The sequence below is a fragment of the Tigriopus californicus genome, chromosome 1 (assembly GCF_007210705.1).
Source record: "Tigriopus californicus strain San Diego chromosome 1, Tcal_SD_v2.1, whole genome shotgun sequence".
In the NCBI taxonomy this organism is placed as follows: Eukaryota; Metazoa; Arthropoda; class Copepoda; order Harpacticoida; family Harpacticidae; genus Tigriopus; species Tigriopus californicus.
In genome coordinates this window covers 14,631,055-14,646,793 of record NC_081440.1, presented here as the reverse complement: position 1 = coordinate 14,646,793, position 15,739 = coordinate 14,631,055, and the positions used below count along the sequence as shown (strand labels likewise).

Below are 15,739 nucleotides of genomic sequence, written 5' to 3'. Positions count from 1 at the left end.
GGCTTGGAAAAACATTTTACTTACGCAATTTGAATTACGTTGTGACCTATTTCAGTCCTTTTTGGGCAAATTAACCTTATTCGTTCTTTTTAATTTGCAATAACCTAAAACCAAAGATTCTCGGGCCAAATTGAGCCATCTTCGTCATTTTACGAGGACGATTGGTAAACGGAAATTTCAAATGTTTTTACTCACATATCTTTCTTTATCTCCAAGGAGTTATTTTGATTTACAATGCTCACGTGGCTAACGTTAGTTTATCATTGCAGTTGAATTTTACCTCATCGTCAGAACTATAACACTGTCATTTATCTTGCTCACTGAAATGTTTTCGAAGGACCCCATGGCACATGAAGAGTCCACGGATTATCGAAAAATGAACATTAAACCTTTACTGCGAGATTCTTCTTCATTAATCTTTCATTTTTCACTACTCTTAGGGCTTTAAGAGCAGCTCCAAGCCCTTGAGAACCCATGTTCGTTAAAACTTTGAAGTCCCGGTCTCTTCTTTCTCGGGCTCCTTCTTGGTTCAATTCGCATCCCCAAAACATTCGTACATATTCGGAATACGTACCTACGTATGGTTTGATTCAGTAGCATTCTTTCAGTTCGATACTTTTTTGCATCTAGAATTGCTATTTATTATATTTCCAGTAGTGGTAAGGAAGCCCGCAAAAAAAAATTATTAGGTTCATCTACTGCGATTTTTGCCATTCGGCCACCCTGAAGGAAGTGTCTCGCAAACAACATAGAATGTGGAAGAAACTGAAACGCCAGGTCGCTCCTTAATGGAGACTATGTGGTAGTGGAAAAACAGGATTGGCACAGAATGATTTGAATATTTGTGTTCTTGTCACCTAATGATGTCGGTGAGGCTTGGATCGCCACATACAGACATGTTTGGTGAATTCTTCGCCCGTTTTTGGCAAATCACATTGGTCACACTGATCGGCTTCTTCTGTATCCGATTAATGTACGGAAGCAGAAGTACTTCCCGTCACTTCCGGTTACGATTTGGCCTTATGCACGAAGAGCAACATCTACGGGCTGGTATGGATTTACATAATTTATGGAGTATATCAAACAGTTCTATATATTGGCTGTATCATCATATTGTTGGTTGGTTGTTTCAAGATGCTTACTTAGTCTGCTGCTTCTTGTACCAAGTTTGGTGACCTCCGAGTGTAATTGGTTTCTTTTGGGAATTTTTGTGACTGGCTACACTTTTGTCTTGGTACCTGTTTTGACTGGAGTGTACCAAATTCCATATCAGTCCGACATTCCTCGCTTAGCACGGTAGGTACAGCTCAAATCTTTTAATCTACTCCAAGTGTATAATATGCCAGGATGTTTTGAAAATCAAAAACTATGCTGCTAATTTCAGGAGCCTAAAGCAATGGATCTTCAGCCATGTACGAGCTCATCTGGAAACTATTCCCGCTGTGATCATCACAATTTTTGTAGCGCTACCACAAATTTATAGGGATGTTGCTGGGGTTCATACCGTGGTGCATAAGGTGGAAAGAAATAAGACCCATTAATCTTTGAATAGCAGTTATTGCATTGCAAAATCCTCCATTTTTAGATTGTCTTTCTGGCCCTTTTGAATACGTCTCAGACAAGTTCGACCAAGATTGTGGCAATGGACTTTATTATGTGCCATGCAATGGTGAGCTATGCTTGGAACTCTTTAAAGGTCAGTATATAGAATTCTTAGTCTTAGAATTTGTCCGTGGATTAAAAAAGTTGTCTACTAATTATCTTGTTGTTCCAGAACTGCAAAACTTCAAGTGACTTTCACAACCTGACACCAAAAGAAATCGCCAAGATATGCTCGAGTGCGGTTATCTTCTGTTACTTTGGCGGGAAAATCCAATCTAGTTCCAATTCTTCACCCCAACTTTACTCGTCCTTTGCTTACCTAGTTTTAAGTGAACCTATCGTGGAAGAATTCATTACTAGGTACAGGTTCATTTTGATCGTGATGCATGATGAGTGATGACATTCAACAATATTTAAATTTTCTTCTTTCAGAGAGCTCAAATTCAAGCATTACCTGATCTTTGAGGACCTCGAAGAATTGTATGCCCCAATGGTGATCCAGTTGGTTCAAATTTTGGTTAGCGCCTACTTGTGTGCTTGTCTTCATTGGAGGGACATCATCCTTCTCATCCTAGCTCTCTACACCTGCATCTACATCCCATGGGAGCAAACCACAATCCTTTACTATCGACCGTTGTTGAAGGAATTGAAGATCATGGGACGCTTTAAGCGCGTCTCAAACTCTGAGCTTGAAACTCATTCAGATCCAACCTGTCCCATTTGCTTAGATGACATGGATGAAGGACGAATGACGCCCTGCAACCATTGTTTCCACGGCATTTGCCTTCGGCGGAGTTTGAAGATATCTCCGAAATGCCCAAAATGTCGTCAAGATCTGGTCTGAATCCACCCCAAGCCTACCAGTGCAGGGGGCCAAGAAATAAGGCTGTGAGACTGTTTTCTTTCGAAGTTTATCTTTCAAATAGCAATAATAAAGATAATCGTGTCAATTGTGGTAATAATAATAATAATGATAATAAGTCTCATTGAAAAAATCAATCAAACACTTATAGTGGTAGCGGCTGTGGCAATAGTAACTCTCTATTCATGGTAGTAGAAGTATTACATATCTGTCTGGAGGCTTTTAATTTCCTTCCCGACGGCAAAGATGTCAGGAAAGGTACAACGTACAAGAAATAATTCCGAATAATGGATCCTTCAACTTGTGTTCATCTAACAACGACGACCACATTTCATTGCTATTTGTGAATGCTGTGTAATTTCATCTACTTCTTAAGTACTGCATTAGTACGACTACGTACTTCAAACAAATCCGAAGAAATGGTTTAGCAACAAGGTACACGAGTGATTCTCTTTCAAAGTGTTTGGAGGCGATTTACAGTGGTCAATTGTCCGTTGTGGATAGCGGGTGGTTTCTGTAGCATTAATATGGCAGTTCTGTTTGGGAGTTGTTACGGTTGCTGTTGTTTGTTCTTGTAATAATTAGAAGGTGTTGTTGTTGTTGCTGTTGTCGTCGTAAATGTTGTAGTATTAAAAGAAATGGATGTATCAGCTGCAGCAAATATTGTAACATATTACTCAATCATCATCATCTTAAAGGTCTTTCAAATAGTTTTCTTGCGTATGTGTTCGTTTGTGTTTGGATGTGTATAGATTTTATATACAATTACATCATCATCAACTAAGAGTGAAAAAGTGAGGGTTTTTTGGTGAATAGAAGATGGCTGTTACTGTTGCGGCGACTGTTTTGTATCTTGGTAAGGTAGACAGACAAATGGAGAATCAGATTCTTGTGTGGGCGTGCCTGGCAGCGTAATGCTGGAATCGCAATTGTGGTCTATTTCGAAAGAGAGAACAAGACTGAGGGAGGCGTGTGCGACCTGAGCAACAAGAGCAGAAGAGAAAGACTCGAGATGAAACGGGCGGGGCGAAAGGTGGGTCGGGGCAAATTGCGTTACAACATTTATGTGAGACTTATTCATTCGTTCGCATTATCCGCCCAAGGAGCCCCAGCGTTAGGTTACCATTTACCAAAAGTTTCTCTTTTCTTCTCCTTTTTACTGGGTTGTTCACAACATCTAAAACATATATCACATCCATTCAATAATTTTCTGAGGACCATCCCCGTGTTTAAGACGTTCTGCAACTTTCTTCAAAAATCCAATTCAGGAGAGGAGGTGTTTCTATCTGGTTCTGACAATGTATATACGGTCGTTGAGGGCGTTGATTTGGGGGGCTGGTTGTTCTTGAGGAACAGAAGAAAGGGGGTGGGGGGGTGGGGAAGAGGCATAAAAGTTAAGAGTACTTGCAGCTGGGGTTTGATTTAGATAAGAAACTGGAAAAATATCGGGAAATTCTATTGGAATAGTAGTTATTCGTCCGCCGCCTGGAAACTCGTTGATGGATGTGACGTCAGTTGTATGACCAGACCGGCCCAGCCGAAAAAGGGGCGGATGGGGCCCACTGGACAAAAAAGGCGGGCTGCCCAGCACCATGGGATCCTCACAGTAACAATCCAGTTCACAAAAATGAGCCCACAACCACGACGCTCGGTAAAGGATTTGTGTGTGTCATAGAAAATGTTGAGGTACAGTGATGATTTGTCTTTGATCCAATCGGACGAGACGGGCCGATAGAAGTCGTACAATTTTAAAAGCAGTTCTATAAACTGCACACATCACTTTTTCTTTGCAGCAGGTGATGATGATGATGATGATGATGATGATGATGAATAGGGTAACTAGTAGAAGATGTAGGAGAAGAAGTGGTAGTCGTAGAATTCTTTCAGTAGTTCTGACAAGCATTTGTTGTGGTTGTTCTTGTATTTTTCACAGTTTCAAGCAAAAGTCCATCCATCTTAGAATTGCTTTCTTGGAGGCTCTCAACACGAACTTCTTAATTCTTTATATACACACACACGTGACCAAAACACCTTATGAATAGCAGCATCCGTCTCTGGGCAGCAAGCGAGTTTCAACAATTTTTCATCACAATTACCAATTTCCAATGAACTTGTGCACGTCGGACCGATCGAACCTCTAATCCTACGGAAGATCTGCAACTGAAGTCAGAGATAGACAAGTGACAACAGGCTCGCAGTCATCACTGATGGAGTGGTCCCATCACTTACCATTGAGATTCGAAAATGTTGCCCATGACAAGATGATGGATTTCCTATTTTCACTATCCGTCCGCACCTCCGGGAAACAGTTCTCTGTGAAGGGCTGGGAACTCGACCAGTACACCAGCATTGTTGCGGAACTTGTTCAGGGCTTCCAGGTGCATATAATTTATTTCCCTGTAGGGTTTTGGAAAACAAACTGATTCGTAAAAATGTGCCCTTTTTTCTCTAGAGCAATGGCGACAATATGCCCTTCTTTTGGCTTTTGGCTTTTGGTATCTTTCATTTACCTTAAACAATGTCTCTTGGTCATGAGCTTGTTGATAACGGACACATCGCCTTTGACAGCGACCATAGGGGGTCGGTGAGTGATCTCTCGTTGAAGTGCGGTAAGTACTGCATTGTTCAGTCGGCTGATCTCCTCCGTGCCCGATAAGCCGGGTCGATCTAAACGCGAGCAAATTAGAAACCGAAATTTGAACAAAATGATTCCCGTTGTTCATGTCATTAAAGTGTTCGTAATTACCATCTTGCAACAAAATATAAGCGGAATAGAGTGACAAAGCCACTTCTGACAGTTGCATCTCGGCCAGATCTTGGGCAAAGTCAAAAATGCGGTTGGCCAGCCGCATCTCTTGGGTGTCACGGTTGGTCGTGAAGGCTTCCATGGGTAGCATCGTATCAGAAAAAAGCACGGCGTACTGGGTAATGTCATAGTATCGGCTCATCCGGATGACGGCCAACTCGAACAACCCTAAAATGAATGGATGCATCCCATTACAGAACAGCTCTTTCACTTTCAAATTCACTCAGAATGGCTTTTAGTGGACCAGCATCAGGCAGCTGGTAATGAAAGGGAGGCCAGGAGGACATATTTTAGGGCAATTTTATAAAATCATCTATTCAAAGCGTGGCGCCAATTCAACTGATTTACATAGCATGATCCACAATCAATGTGACATTCTTACCTCCTTTTAGAAGTACGATTTGGTCTTCTTGGGGAAATTTCATGAATCCAGGTAACATTTTAGCAAATTCAATAATCTGTGTTATGATGGTAGTGAGCCCCTGAGCACATTGGAGCCAAAGCTCCTCTTGTGTCTGCAATTTGAATAAATAATCCATTGTCAATGAATTGAAAATTTCTTGGTTTCAACTGATGCATGTACTCTTACCAGATTCTTGAAGGCGAACACTTTCGCTTGGTCCACACCCACCTTCCATCTCTCCTGAATGACTTCCTTAGGGAAGAGACGTGTTCGAGTGTGGGCCTCATAAATGGAATTTGAGAGGAGGATGCTGATTCCATCAGGATCTAGAAAGAAACAGTTCTCATTTAGGGTCATTCATCAGCCAGATCATTCGAGAGAAGGGGCTACAACCACCCCTAAAGCGGGAAAAAATCCAAACAGAGGACTGAGAAAGAGAATAGCAACTGATTATTTACCATGCTGAAGTTCCTCTTGAAGTAAGAATATTTCACTAGGAATTCCCAACCCGTTAACGGTCCCATTACCGCTGCCTCCACCGCCTCCACCTCCTCCTCCTCCCATGACTCCGTCTGCCCCGGTGGCGGCTCCGAGGCTGGAGGGAGACTGCCGATTGACATTATTGGAAGACGAAGGTGTGGCCGAGTAGGTGGTGCTATCCACAAACCCGCCACCCGAGCTCAGGAGATCATGACCGCCCAACTGTCGTTGGCCGTTGACGTCATGAGGACCTCCGTCACCGCCTATACTTCCCCCACCACCAATGCCATGGAAGTTGGAGCCCGAGAGCTCTTGCTTGATGGTGTGTTGAACCGAGCCCAGAAGGCCTAATCCACTGGAACCCGGATTGATCCCATGGAGACCCATTAGGCCCCCCATGCGACCATGTAAAGAACTGGTTGTGGAGGTGTGGTTGCTGGTACGTAGGTGTTTAAGGCCTGAAAGAGAGCCCGAGGCTGGTATCATGCACAAGAAAAGAGAGAGAGAGAGAGAGAGAGAGAAAGAGGAGAGAGAATAAGGTGAAGCAATCTCACACCCGTTAGAACTCCAGGAGAGAGGTGACATTAATATTAGTCGAGAAAATCGCACCACCATCCATCAACAAATGTCAGAAAAAAATGAAACAAGATCATCATCACTGTCGACCATTCCAGCTAGGGTGTGTAATCTTGGAATGCGCAACCAGTCTATGAGCCAAGTAGCGGTTCCGGACGGGTAGACGTGGTAACTGTATTTCCTTCCCACTTCCCTTCCTTGATCAGTGACTCTCAATTGCCATTTCATTGCGATTTTTTTTTTCTCAGATTTCGTTTGGTCGAGATCATTCTACCAAGGAGAGCATCGAAAATGATGCCATTTTCTGGCCAATTCATCCCTTAGACTTCCAGTAGAGTAGTATCACCACATAGACGTGGCTACATGAAGTGTTATCGCTCCTAGTGTTGACGAATCCGTCGTGTTTTTTATTCCAAAGTTGCCCGTTCTAATTTGATTCACATGACTAGCAACTGTATGATGAAGAGGGAAAAAGTACCAGGCTGATCATCTTGGTGATGGCGATGAGAACTGGGTGAATTCCAGAGATTCATCATCACTTTGAAGGAAGGAAGTCATTTCCCACCGCCAGATTGCATCACTACACTCCATAAGCCAATTCATCGTCTTACAAATATCAAACACTTGCCCCAGAAAAATTTGCACACCCCTGTGGAAGGTGGGAACCCATTCCGAGCTAGAATGGTCTTACGCGGATGACTCCAATAGCAAAGGGATGAAAAAGATCAGTGCATTATTGGTTTCGGTGAGCTCACCTGCGGTGGCAGAGAGGTCTCCGCCTCCATTGGGGGTCCCGCCTCCACTATGGTTCCGAGAGGTGATCACGCCCCCAGGCATGGTTGGACTTAGTTCAGCTCCACCCCCTCCACGACTGGCCGGGGTTTCGAACGGACTTGTGGTCGAATCCACGTTCCCGTAATCGGTCCATTCCGAGGAAGCGCCATTCCCACTGACAGAGGTAGGGGTGTGACCGGCGGAGACGGGTGTGCCAGGTGTGGCACCTGAAGGGGCTGACACGGGCACAGAGCCTGCTGACAGGCTGGAGAAAGTCGAGTACGAATTGGCAGGATTGTAGTCTGTGTTGTAAGGAAACCTGAGCAACAAACGAGAGGAAGACCATTAACCTCGGGATCTGAGGGTTAGCCACCAGACAATTCTGATAAGCCAGTACTTACATATGATCTGTGGAGGAGGGCTGAGGCGGGTCAAACACGGAAGCGGTGGTGTCCGGAGACGACCCGCTGTTGGTATGAGAACGACTGATAGCACCGCCGGATGCGACCGCGGCCGCTTGTTGGCTGTTCATGTTCTTATGGTAGCGGACCTCATCTTCCACCTTCTCGCGTTGCTTCTTGGACATGCGACCAAATTTCACAGCTAAAACGAAACAATGATACAAAAAAATCAGAATCTTTTCATCAACCACAGATTCCACGATGAATGACGAAATGCGGTGATTTCGATCTTGCAAATTGTTCGCTTGCGCCATCCGTGACCAAATAACCATGCAAAAAAAAGAGTATTTTTTCGAGAGATGTGGATCAGGTGAAAGTGTGCGTGAAGGAGTGAGAGGGACTCGATTGGCCAACAACAACGCCTAGGGAAGATTCTCCATATGCATCGTGATATACCATACAATCCAAGGGGACATGGAGGTCGATGTCTGTCGCAAAAGAAAACCTTTAATTGATGACCCTCGATCTTTTCGCCTCTAAAAAATGTGCCTAATGGACCTCTTCTTCATGAAGAAATTCTTGGCCCGCGTCAAGACGTCCTGCTGGTTTGAGATTCGGGGGTCATTTGTCATCGGCTTAAAATCCCGATGCGACAATATTGTATACAACCATCTCGTACAAAAGTTCAAAAGAGTGTCGACTCGAACCAATATTGGGGTTACTCTAAAACATCCGAATGAAGACGGCCTTAATACGCAAAAGTATCTAAATGGCAAGGTTTTTGACGTGGCTCAATCCCAGTAAACGTTTTCCCACAAGGCCGCACAGCAAAAGAGGGCCAAGGCCATAGAGTGGGGAGCAAAAAATGCGCACTAAATCAACGGCCACAGCAAATTCATTCCTACGAAATTGGGTTTTTTATTATAGTTATTGCCAATAACAACTAGGGTGGCTTTCGTCCCCTCGTTCATGTGTATCGAGTTATTGATCCCTCGCCCTCCCTTCACCAATCACGGGATCTTCCTTCTCTCATTGGAATCCCACTGCAGGGTACTGCATACCAAGCAACCCTAAACATACACGTATCTTTTGGTATGGTGAGTGTGTCACTGGGTCTCTTCTTGAGGTTCGTGGTTGGCTGGTTCAGTATGGATGGATGAATGGATGGTTGGCAGACTGGCTGGCCAACGCATACTACTGCAAGTATTAACCATCAACCATCCATCTCACCCTCAGCCCCCCCTTCATCCTAATCACATGGAGTTAGCGGCACCCCTCTTCGAGTCAGGGATGTGGGTATTCTATTATCCCGAGGTCTTTCTCTTTTCGTCTTACCCTGTCCTCCGTTCCAACTAAGTCTTCTTCGACGCTGAAGGCTCAAAAAGGGATGGAAAAGGGAAAGCCTGATCCTACTAATATCCCGGCACCGAAGTTGGACCTGAAGTGCTGTCTTTGCAGATTGCATTCGCACCCCATTGGATCAATGATCGCTTGTGATCGAAAATAGTGAGGATGCTAAGGCTTCTTAGCCATCATCGATTCTATTTCAACATGAGCTGAAGCATAACCATTCGTTCGTGCACGTCTTGAGGAGTTCTTAATTAGAGGCAATGTCTAATGTGCCTTCAGTACTTAAGAAAAAGGCTTTTTTCGCAACTGCAATGGCGATGATTATTCGTTCGTGTTCACTCGCTTCTTCTCCGATCTATGGACATCCGGTTGTTCGATGGTGGGTCGGTCTTTCTCCTACTTCTTCAATGAATACACAAGCATGTTTAGGGGAGAGAGGCAGGGGCTGCCAAGCCCGTCGATCTTCCAGTTGCACCAATGTGAACAACGCGAATAAGTAGAGCTCCTAGGCATTTTGGCCCAGTCCCCCACTACCCTGGATCTATCATCTCGGCCCCTTCCCCTTGCCTTCGTTCCTTCGTTCCTCAGTTCCTCCATTTCTTCCTTGCTTAGCCGTATCGTACTTCCCTCCCCTCGAGCAAGTTGCATTCTTCCTTCCTTCCTTCCTTCCCTCCTTCCATACTTTACTTACTCACTCCTAATACCAACTCTGCAGATGGAAGAAAAACGACGAATGTTCCTTCCGTGGGGTGGGGGGGAAATTGGAACTCGCCTGGGTGGGGACCTGGGACAGAACACGATTGATCCATGGGAGAGTGGAAAAAGACGAAAAGAGTTTCGGGTGTTGGGGCTATTCATGCTGTTCCTGCAATATTCCCAAGTGCGAGTATGCTTCGATCCAGTCAAACTTATACCCTTTCTCGACCAATCCCTTCGACAGTAGAGAGGCAGCCGTAATTATTGCGATTACTGTACGGAAAAGAAACATACATATGCTTCAAAACGAGCGTTTGACAAAGGCACTTGCTGTTCATTTCTGTAAAGTACTTTAAGCTGGACAAGTTTGATCCTGTTGAGCTTGGCTGAAGAGGGGTTGTTTAGTTCAAATAGAGATTGAAGCCATCGGAACTTCCTTTGGAGGCATGTGTTTCAACATCGTACAGAGAGAGGATTGCAGGCCATTGAACCTTTATCATTCCCATTCGTTCGTTTGTTCATTCGGCCTCTCCTCCTCTTCCCCGTCCTCCCCCTTTCCCAAAGATTAACTCTCAATCATTCGTCCCTCAGAGAAGACCTTGCGAATGTACGAGTACTGGCAGTATTTTCTGAGTAGATTACGTCGAATATTTGCATCCCAGCTCCTTAACAACTGCATAATTGTACTCTATTCACCATACCTTATGGATCATACAGGCACATATATTTGTTCAGAGAACTGCTTCTTGGCATATGGATCGTGCTTTTTTGCATGTTTATGAAACCCTAATGGTTGTGGTGCAGCCATTACGTCAACCAGAGACCATCGTGGTAAAAAAGCTGCCGAATACAAGCCTCATGCACTTATCCTCAATCACGGGTGCAATGCCCTGTGGAAATTGCCATTTGACGACGGGGTAAAATACATTTGATGTTTCTCGATTGCACAGACAGAGTTGATCTGAATGCGAAAAAAGGCGGATGCATTTGAAAAAATAGGCGGACGGAATTGAAACGCAACGCCATCAACCCTTGTCTTAAGGAATCGAGGCTGTGAAAATAGAGAGGGATTGATTGATCAAAACAAGGCTGTTCCAATTTCCAGCCATGAGATTGTGAGCTTATAAGTGTGTCAAGAAGCCAATACACTCTTGATGGTTCTCTCGGCCGAGCTAGTTGAGCGGGTGAGCAACCACGATTACGTACAGTATCCGTATGGCAATATACGGACCACAGAATGGCATTTTTGTCTCAGGGAATCGCATAAAATGGAACATTCCATGGGATTTACGACCACCCACACGCCTCCATGGACTTTTCATTCGATGTGGAACAAAACCTGTTTCATTCCAAGTAACCATGCTTTGAAGCATTTTCCTCATCAAAAATGCTTTCGTTAGTTGAACCAGGAATTAGCTGTGTGCCGAGGCCTAAAATAGTGGACATTCATAGAGCTCCCAGGCCCTCAAAGTAGGTCAGTCGTCATTTACAAAGAAATAGAGTGATCAACAAGCCTGGGTTTCACGAGTGATGAGAGTGTTCCACAAGACCCCACCGAATGGGGAGGGAGCATTTGTTGCTAATCAAAACTAATTACACAAACAAGAGGAGAAAAGAGCGCTAAGAGAGAGACAGAGAGAGCGCCAGTTTGAGCACCACAAATTCTCGTGATCACTTTCGTTCGATTTGAGCTGTACAATCATCCCAGTGTGTTTTTGGTTTGGCGTGGCATGCAAATGGACAACGAGCTTCAGTGGTGGTCCACCGTTTGGAACAAAGAAATGATCCAGGGCCAACACAAGCAGCTGCTGTGACAAAGAGGCCCTTTTTCAGACGGCGGATTCATGTTTTTTAGTGGCTGGCTCAAATGGAACCCTGTGTGTGCGTACACCGAATGAAGGTGGAGATATAAGAGTACACTACGGTATTTCCTTGACGGCAGAGGGAACAACAAAAGAAAGCCATTTCACTTGGCGCTAAGAACAAAGCATTTTTAGGCTTTAAGAACGGAAGGTAGATTAGAATTTATTGCGTCGAGATTGTTTCCTGTAGATAAAAATCCCAATGGGTGAGCAACTGCACTAATTTTTGTTCAAGACCAGTTTATTAACCCGAGGCCTGGCCTCCGTTTTTATCGTCTGACCCAGTTCCGAAAATGAGCTTTGCCAATTTCATACTTCCATAATTAATCCAAGGACATTTCGCGACAGGCCAAATGGAGGTCGTTGTGGCACAAGACTGTTTTGTACATTAACTAGTGAATAATTCACTTTAATCCATAGCCCCCCTCTTATCAATTTGTGGCTAACTATGGACAAAGCAATTTCTTTAGCTCCAATTATCGAAGGCCATCAGACGACTGAAATGGTGATAGAACATGCTTTATCATTATTGCTTGGAGAAAACAACGAGGATATCGCTGCCAACTCCCCTCGTTAGGAGCCGAATGCAAAAGAAGATCTGCAAAATTCATCAAACACTGGCATTCGCACTGGAAGCCGTCTTTCGCAGTGTTCCGTACTTCATAGCCGGTACGGGTACGTAGCACATTCTATATGCTGGCTTTTCTATCATTGGGAAGAACAGATGATGGATGACGTAACCCGTTTTTCCGATTTTTGCAAGTTCCAGTGACCCACATCTCAAATGAGGCATGTCTCTCTTGAGCAAACAGTATTGGAATGAGTGTCAAAAGAGCACGCAGTGCTATATCCGTTCGAATCCCATGCAGTTGTTACAACATTGCGTTGTTACATCATAATAATGACTCGAACAAAAGCGGTGGTTGAACCAATCTTGAATGACTGACGAATTCGCCTCCTCCTCCTGATCCTCCTTGTCCTCGACGTCCTACCATCTCCCCTCATTTGATATGATTTCCAAATGTCTCCTCTCCTGACAATGGAAGAACCACTCACATCTGTGAGCACTGAAGCCTGTCTCCAATTCCGCTGAAGAGCGGCTGATTTTCAATCCCTTTATTGCGCCATGGTTCCCGGTAATTACATGCATGGTCATCCGTCCAATTCCGAGAAAAATGCACTACATCCCCAGCCATGTTTATGACTAAACTATCCGTCAAACTCACCCTCCCAAGGTGTGTTGAGGAACCCTCTGAAAATCTAGAACTGGTTGGCTAACCAATTCAAGCTGCCACCCAAACTTCAAACTTTTATCGGGAACAGCTTGCTGTCTACACAGAGATGATTCCCCGACGTCTCTTTCCCTCTCTCTCTCTCTCTCGCTCTCACTCTCGCTCTCTTGGACTGTGGTTGGGATCGAGTCCGGAACGTCAGCCACCTGTGGTACTCCCAATGCTTCAGTGATCCCGCAAGCCGCTCAGCTTGAAAGATGTCTCTTCCTCATTTTCTTGTGCCCACTTCCCAAAGACAGCTAAACGAAAAGGCGGAGGAGACGAACGAGTGGAGAGCACGTCCTAGTCCTCCTAGGTGGTATTGACGTCAGTGAGGGGACCGAGATGGGACTACTCACTCCTTGGCAACATGACGAACATGCCCGATTGTTAGGCGAGTTGCGGGGCGCCCTCTGGAGCTCCAGCCTGGCCCCAAGACATTGCAAACAAAGCAGCTTCGTTTCAACCAGACATCGGTGAAGGCAACAGCTTATTGCCTAGGTTTGACCTACTTTTCGCCAGGATTGTTGTATGTACTCTTTCGCCTGTGTCGGGGGCGACATTTTACAAGACATTGGGAGGGGGCTAGGTCCTGACAACTTGATCTTTTATGGCCCATGAAGAGTCAAATATAGAGTGGGTGATGGATGTTTGATGGGCAAGCAAGCATTTGATCCCCAATTCCCCCATCCCCATTCAAAACATTCAAAGCGAGAGAGTATAGCCTTTCTAAAACAACTTTCGCCCGTTTTGAATGGGAAAACAGCGAATGTGGAATCAAGGGTTGGGCCACGACATCTACTCCATCATTATAGAGGCATACGTACATATCACAGATGTTGCTTGCTAACATGTCTCATCATCCTGGCAGCACAATGTCAGTTACTTCCAAAATCACCTGCCTTTCGCTCTTTACGGAGACTCTCCATGTTCTTTTTTTTTTTTCAAAGAGATCCCGCTATCTATCACATCATAGACTTCCATAGCACTCGCCCGTCGTTCAGTACTCGTTACTCGTTGTGCGAGGGAAACAAGTAACGGAAATAAGCCATTACTCAGGAATGGTCATGATGGGGGCTCTCGCTAGACACGTTTCCCAAATCTGATGGCGTGATTGCCATCGCATCACTAACCCACATTCACCTGTTTCACATTCTATTTCAGCATCATCAGCAAACAGTTTCTTTTTTTTTACCCTCCTCCTCCTCCTCCTCCTCGTCAAGGAAGATGGTCGAAAAATACCCTCTCAGAGAAGCACATATTTGTACGAGTATATGAATTATTAGGGCACGTGGATGGGGGCTTACCGTCTCTTGACATCCCGAGGGTTAAACACTTTTGAAGCCTGCAGTACTGACACCGATTTCTGTTCACCCGGTCCACCACACAGTTCTTCTGCCTTGGACACTGATAATTGACAACACTACTTTGGGACCGTCGAAAGAAGCCTTTGCAGCCTTCACACGTGATGACTCCATAATGAACTCCACTCGACTTATCGCCACAGACTTTACATGGAATAATCTCGATTTGGGCTGAAAACAGAACAGAGAAGGAAACTTGATAAACAGGGTGGTTCCAATTGGTAAGAGGACTTCCTTTCAAAGACAAGAAAGGCTCACTCGAGCACATCAGCTTGACGGATTGTCAAACGTGTCTCAAGTAGCAGGTGTTGCATCACACCTCGAGACTCCGTTACAAAGGTAACCAGCCAACGTGCAACCTCACGAGCGAGGTTGAGGATTCATTTCACGCTTCATGTTGTGATCGATGCCTACCATTCTGATCCACCATGATCATGGGATGATACCCATTGTGCGTGGAACTCGGCCCTTGATGCGGCCCACGAGGATCCGAATGGACCAAAAGAGAGTCCTGCGGGATGGGAGCGGGTCCCATCAGCCGCATCATTGACGGAGGCAGATTCTCACGACCACTGCACACACTCAACATCGAGAAATTGGGGAACCGCCAGGGAGATCAATGGAACGAAAGAATTAGCAATCACAATTGAAAACCACCCCCCAGGCCCGATGTACTAAAAGAGCCTCGAACACATACTAAACAAGATTCCTCTACGACCGAGTTCGAGACTCCACCCAAAAAAAGAGACTGAAGAGGAGCGTTAAAAAAATCCCGACTGCCATGTCCTGAGAGCTGCTGAGAAGCAGGTGCCGTCTCAAGTGGTTTCCAGATTTCCTCGTAGGCCCTCCATTGCAAGCCAGGATATAGAAAGACTTGCATGTGCGTCAGTCGGATGATTCAAACATTGGCCACTGGCTTGCCTCGTGGTTGAAAGCTGAAAAGCTGAAGCGGGAAATCCTGGCAGTATAGCAGGATCAGGCCATCAGGCCAGCATCAACCAACCATACAAAAGTCACCTTCAATACTGAGACCGTGGTACTACCTAATGCTTGTTGGATGACTTGAGAGCTAGCTGGCAGGGCTATTCGTCGAGGTATTCAAAACTTAAAACCGATAGCATTCCGATCCTTTTAGATCCAAAAGTCCAATGGACAAAGTGTTACATGTTAAGCATTGTATAGGCTGTTCCAAATTTAGGTTTGATTATGGAAGCTTTGCCAATGCAGCAATGAAAAAAAAAACACATCAAAACTGTCTAATAACAGGAGCTCAACGAAGAGTCAAACCGCTT

General features: G+C 44.9%; 2 protein-coding genes across 4 annotated transcripts in view; one reads left to right on the top strand and one right to left on the bottom strand.

Moving 5' to 3' along the window:
* Positions 1-91: 91 nt before the first annotated feature.
* Positions 92-2,582, top strand: LOC131883352 (uncharacterized). Its single transcript, XM_059230810.1, has 6 exons — positions 92-1,051; positions 1,135-1,296; positions 1,385-1,517; positions 1,586-1,696; positions 1,775-1,962; positions 2,035-2,582. The coding sequence occupies exons 1-6, from the start codon at positions 861-863 to the stop codon at positions 2,444-2,446; spliced, it is 1,197 nt and encodes a 398-aa protein (XP_059086793.1). The 5' UTR covers positions 92-860; the 3' UTR covers positions 2,447-2,582.
* Positions 2,496-15,739, bottom strand: part of LOC131883293 (probable nuclear hormone receptor HR3) — a 36,780-nt gene continuing 23,536 nt past the window's right edge. For 2 of the 3 annotated variants that reach the window (XM_059230732.1, XM_059230740.1), the window contains exons 2-11: positions 14,391-14,618; positions 7,905-8,106; positions 7,485-7,822; positions 6,132-6,611; positions 5,860-5,999; positions 5,653-5,785; positions 5,211-5,438; positions 4,975-5,131; positions 4,694-4,861; positions 2,496-4,624 (exon numbers count right to left, since the gene is read on the bottom strand). In XM_059230732.1, the coding sequence (XP_059086715.1) occupies positions 4,747-4,861; positions 4,975-5,131; positions 5,211-5,438; positions 5,653-5,785; positions 5,860-5,999; positions 6,132-6,611; positions 7,485-7,822; positions 7,905-8,106; positions 14,391-14,618 (2,021 nt within the window). In that variant the 3' untranslated portion in view covers positions 2,496-4,624; positions 4,694-4,746. The remainder of the gene's footprint in view (positions 4,625-4,693; positions 4,862-4,974; positions 5,132-5,210; positions 5,439-5,652; positions 5,786-5,859; positions 6,000-6,131; positions 6,612-7,484; positions 7,823-7,904; positions 8,107-14,390; positions 14,619-15,739) is intronic. The other variant, XM_059230749.1, reaches the window with a different exon arrangement.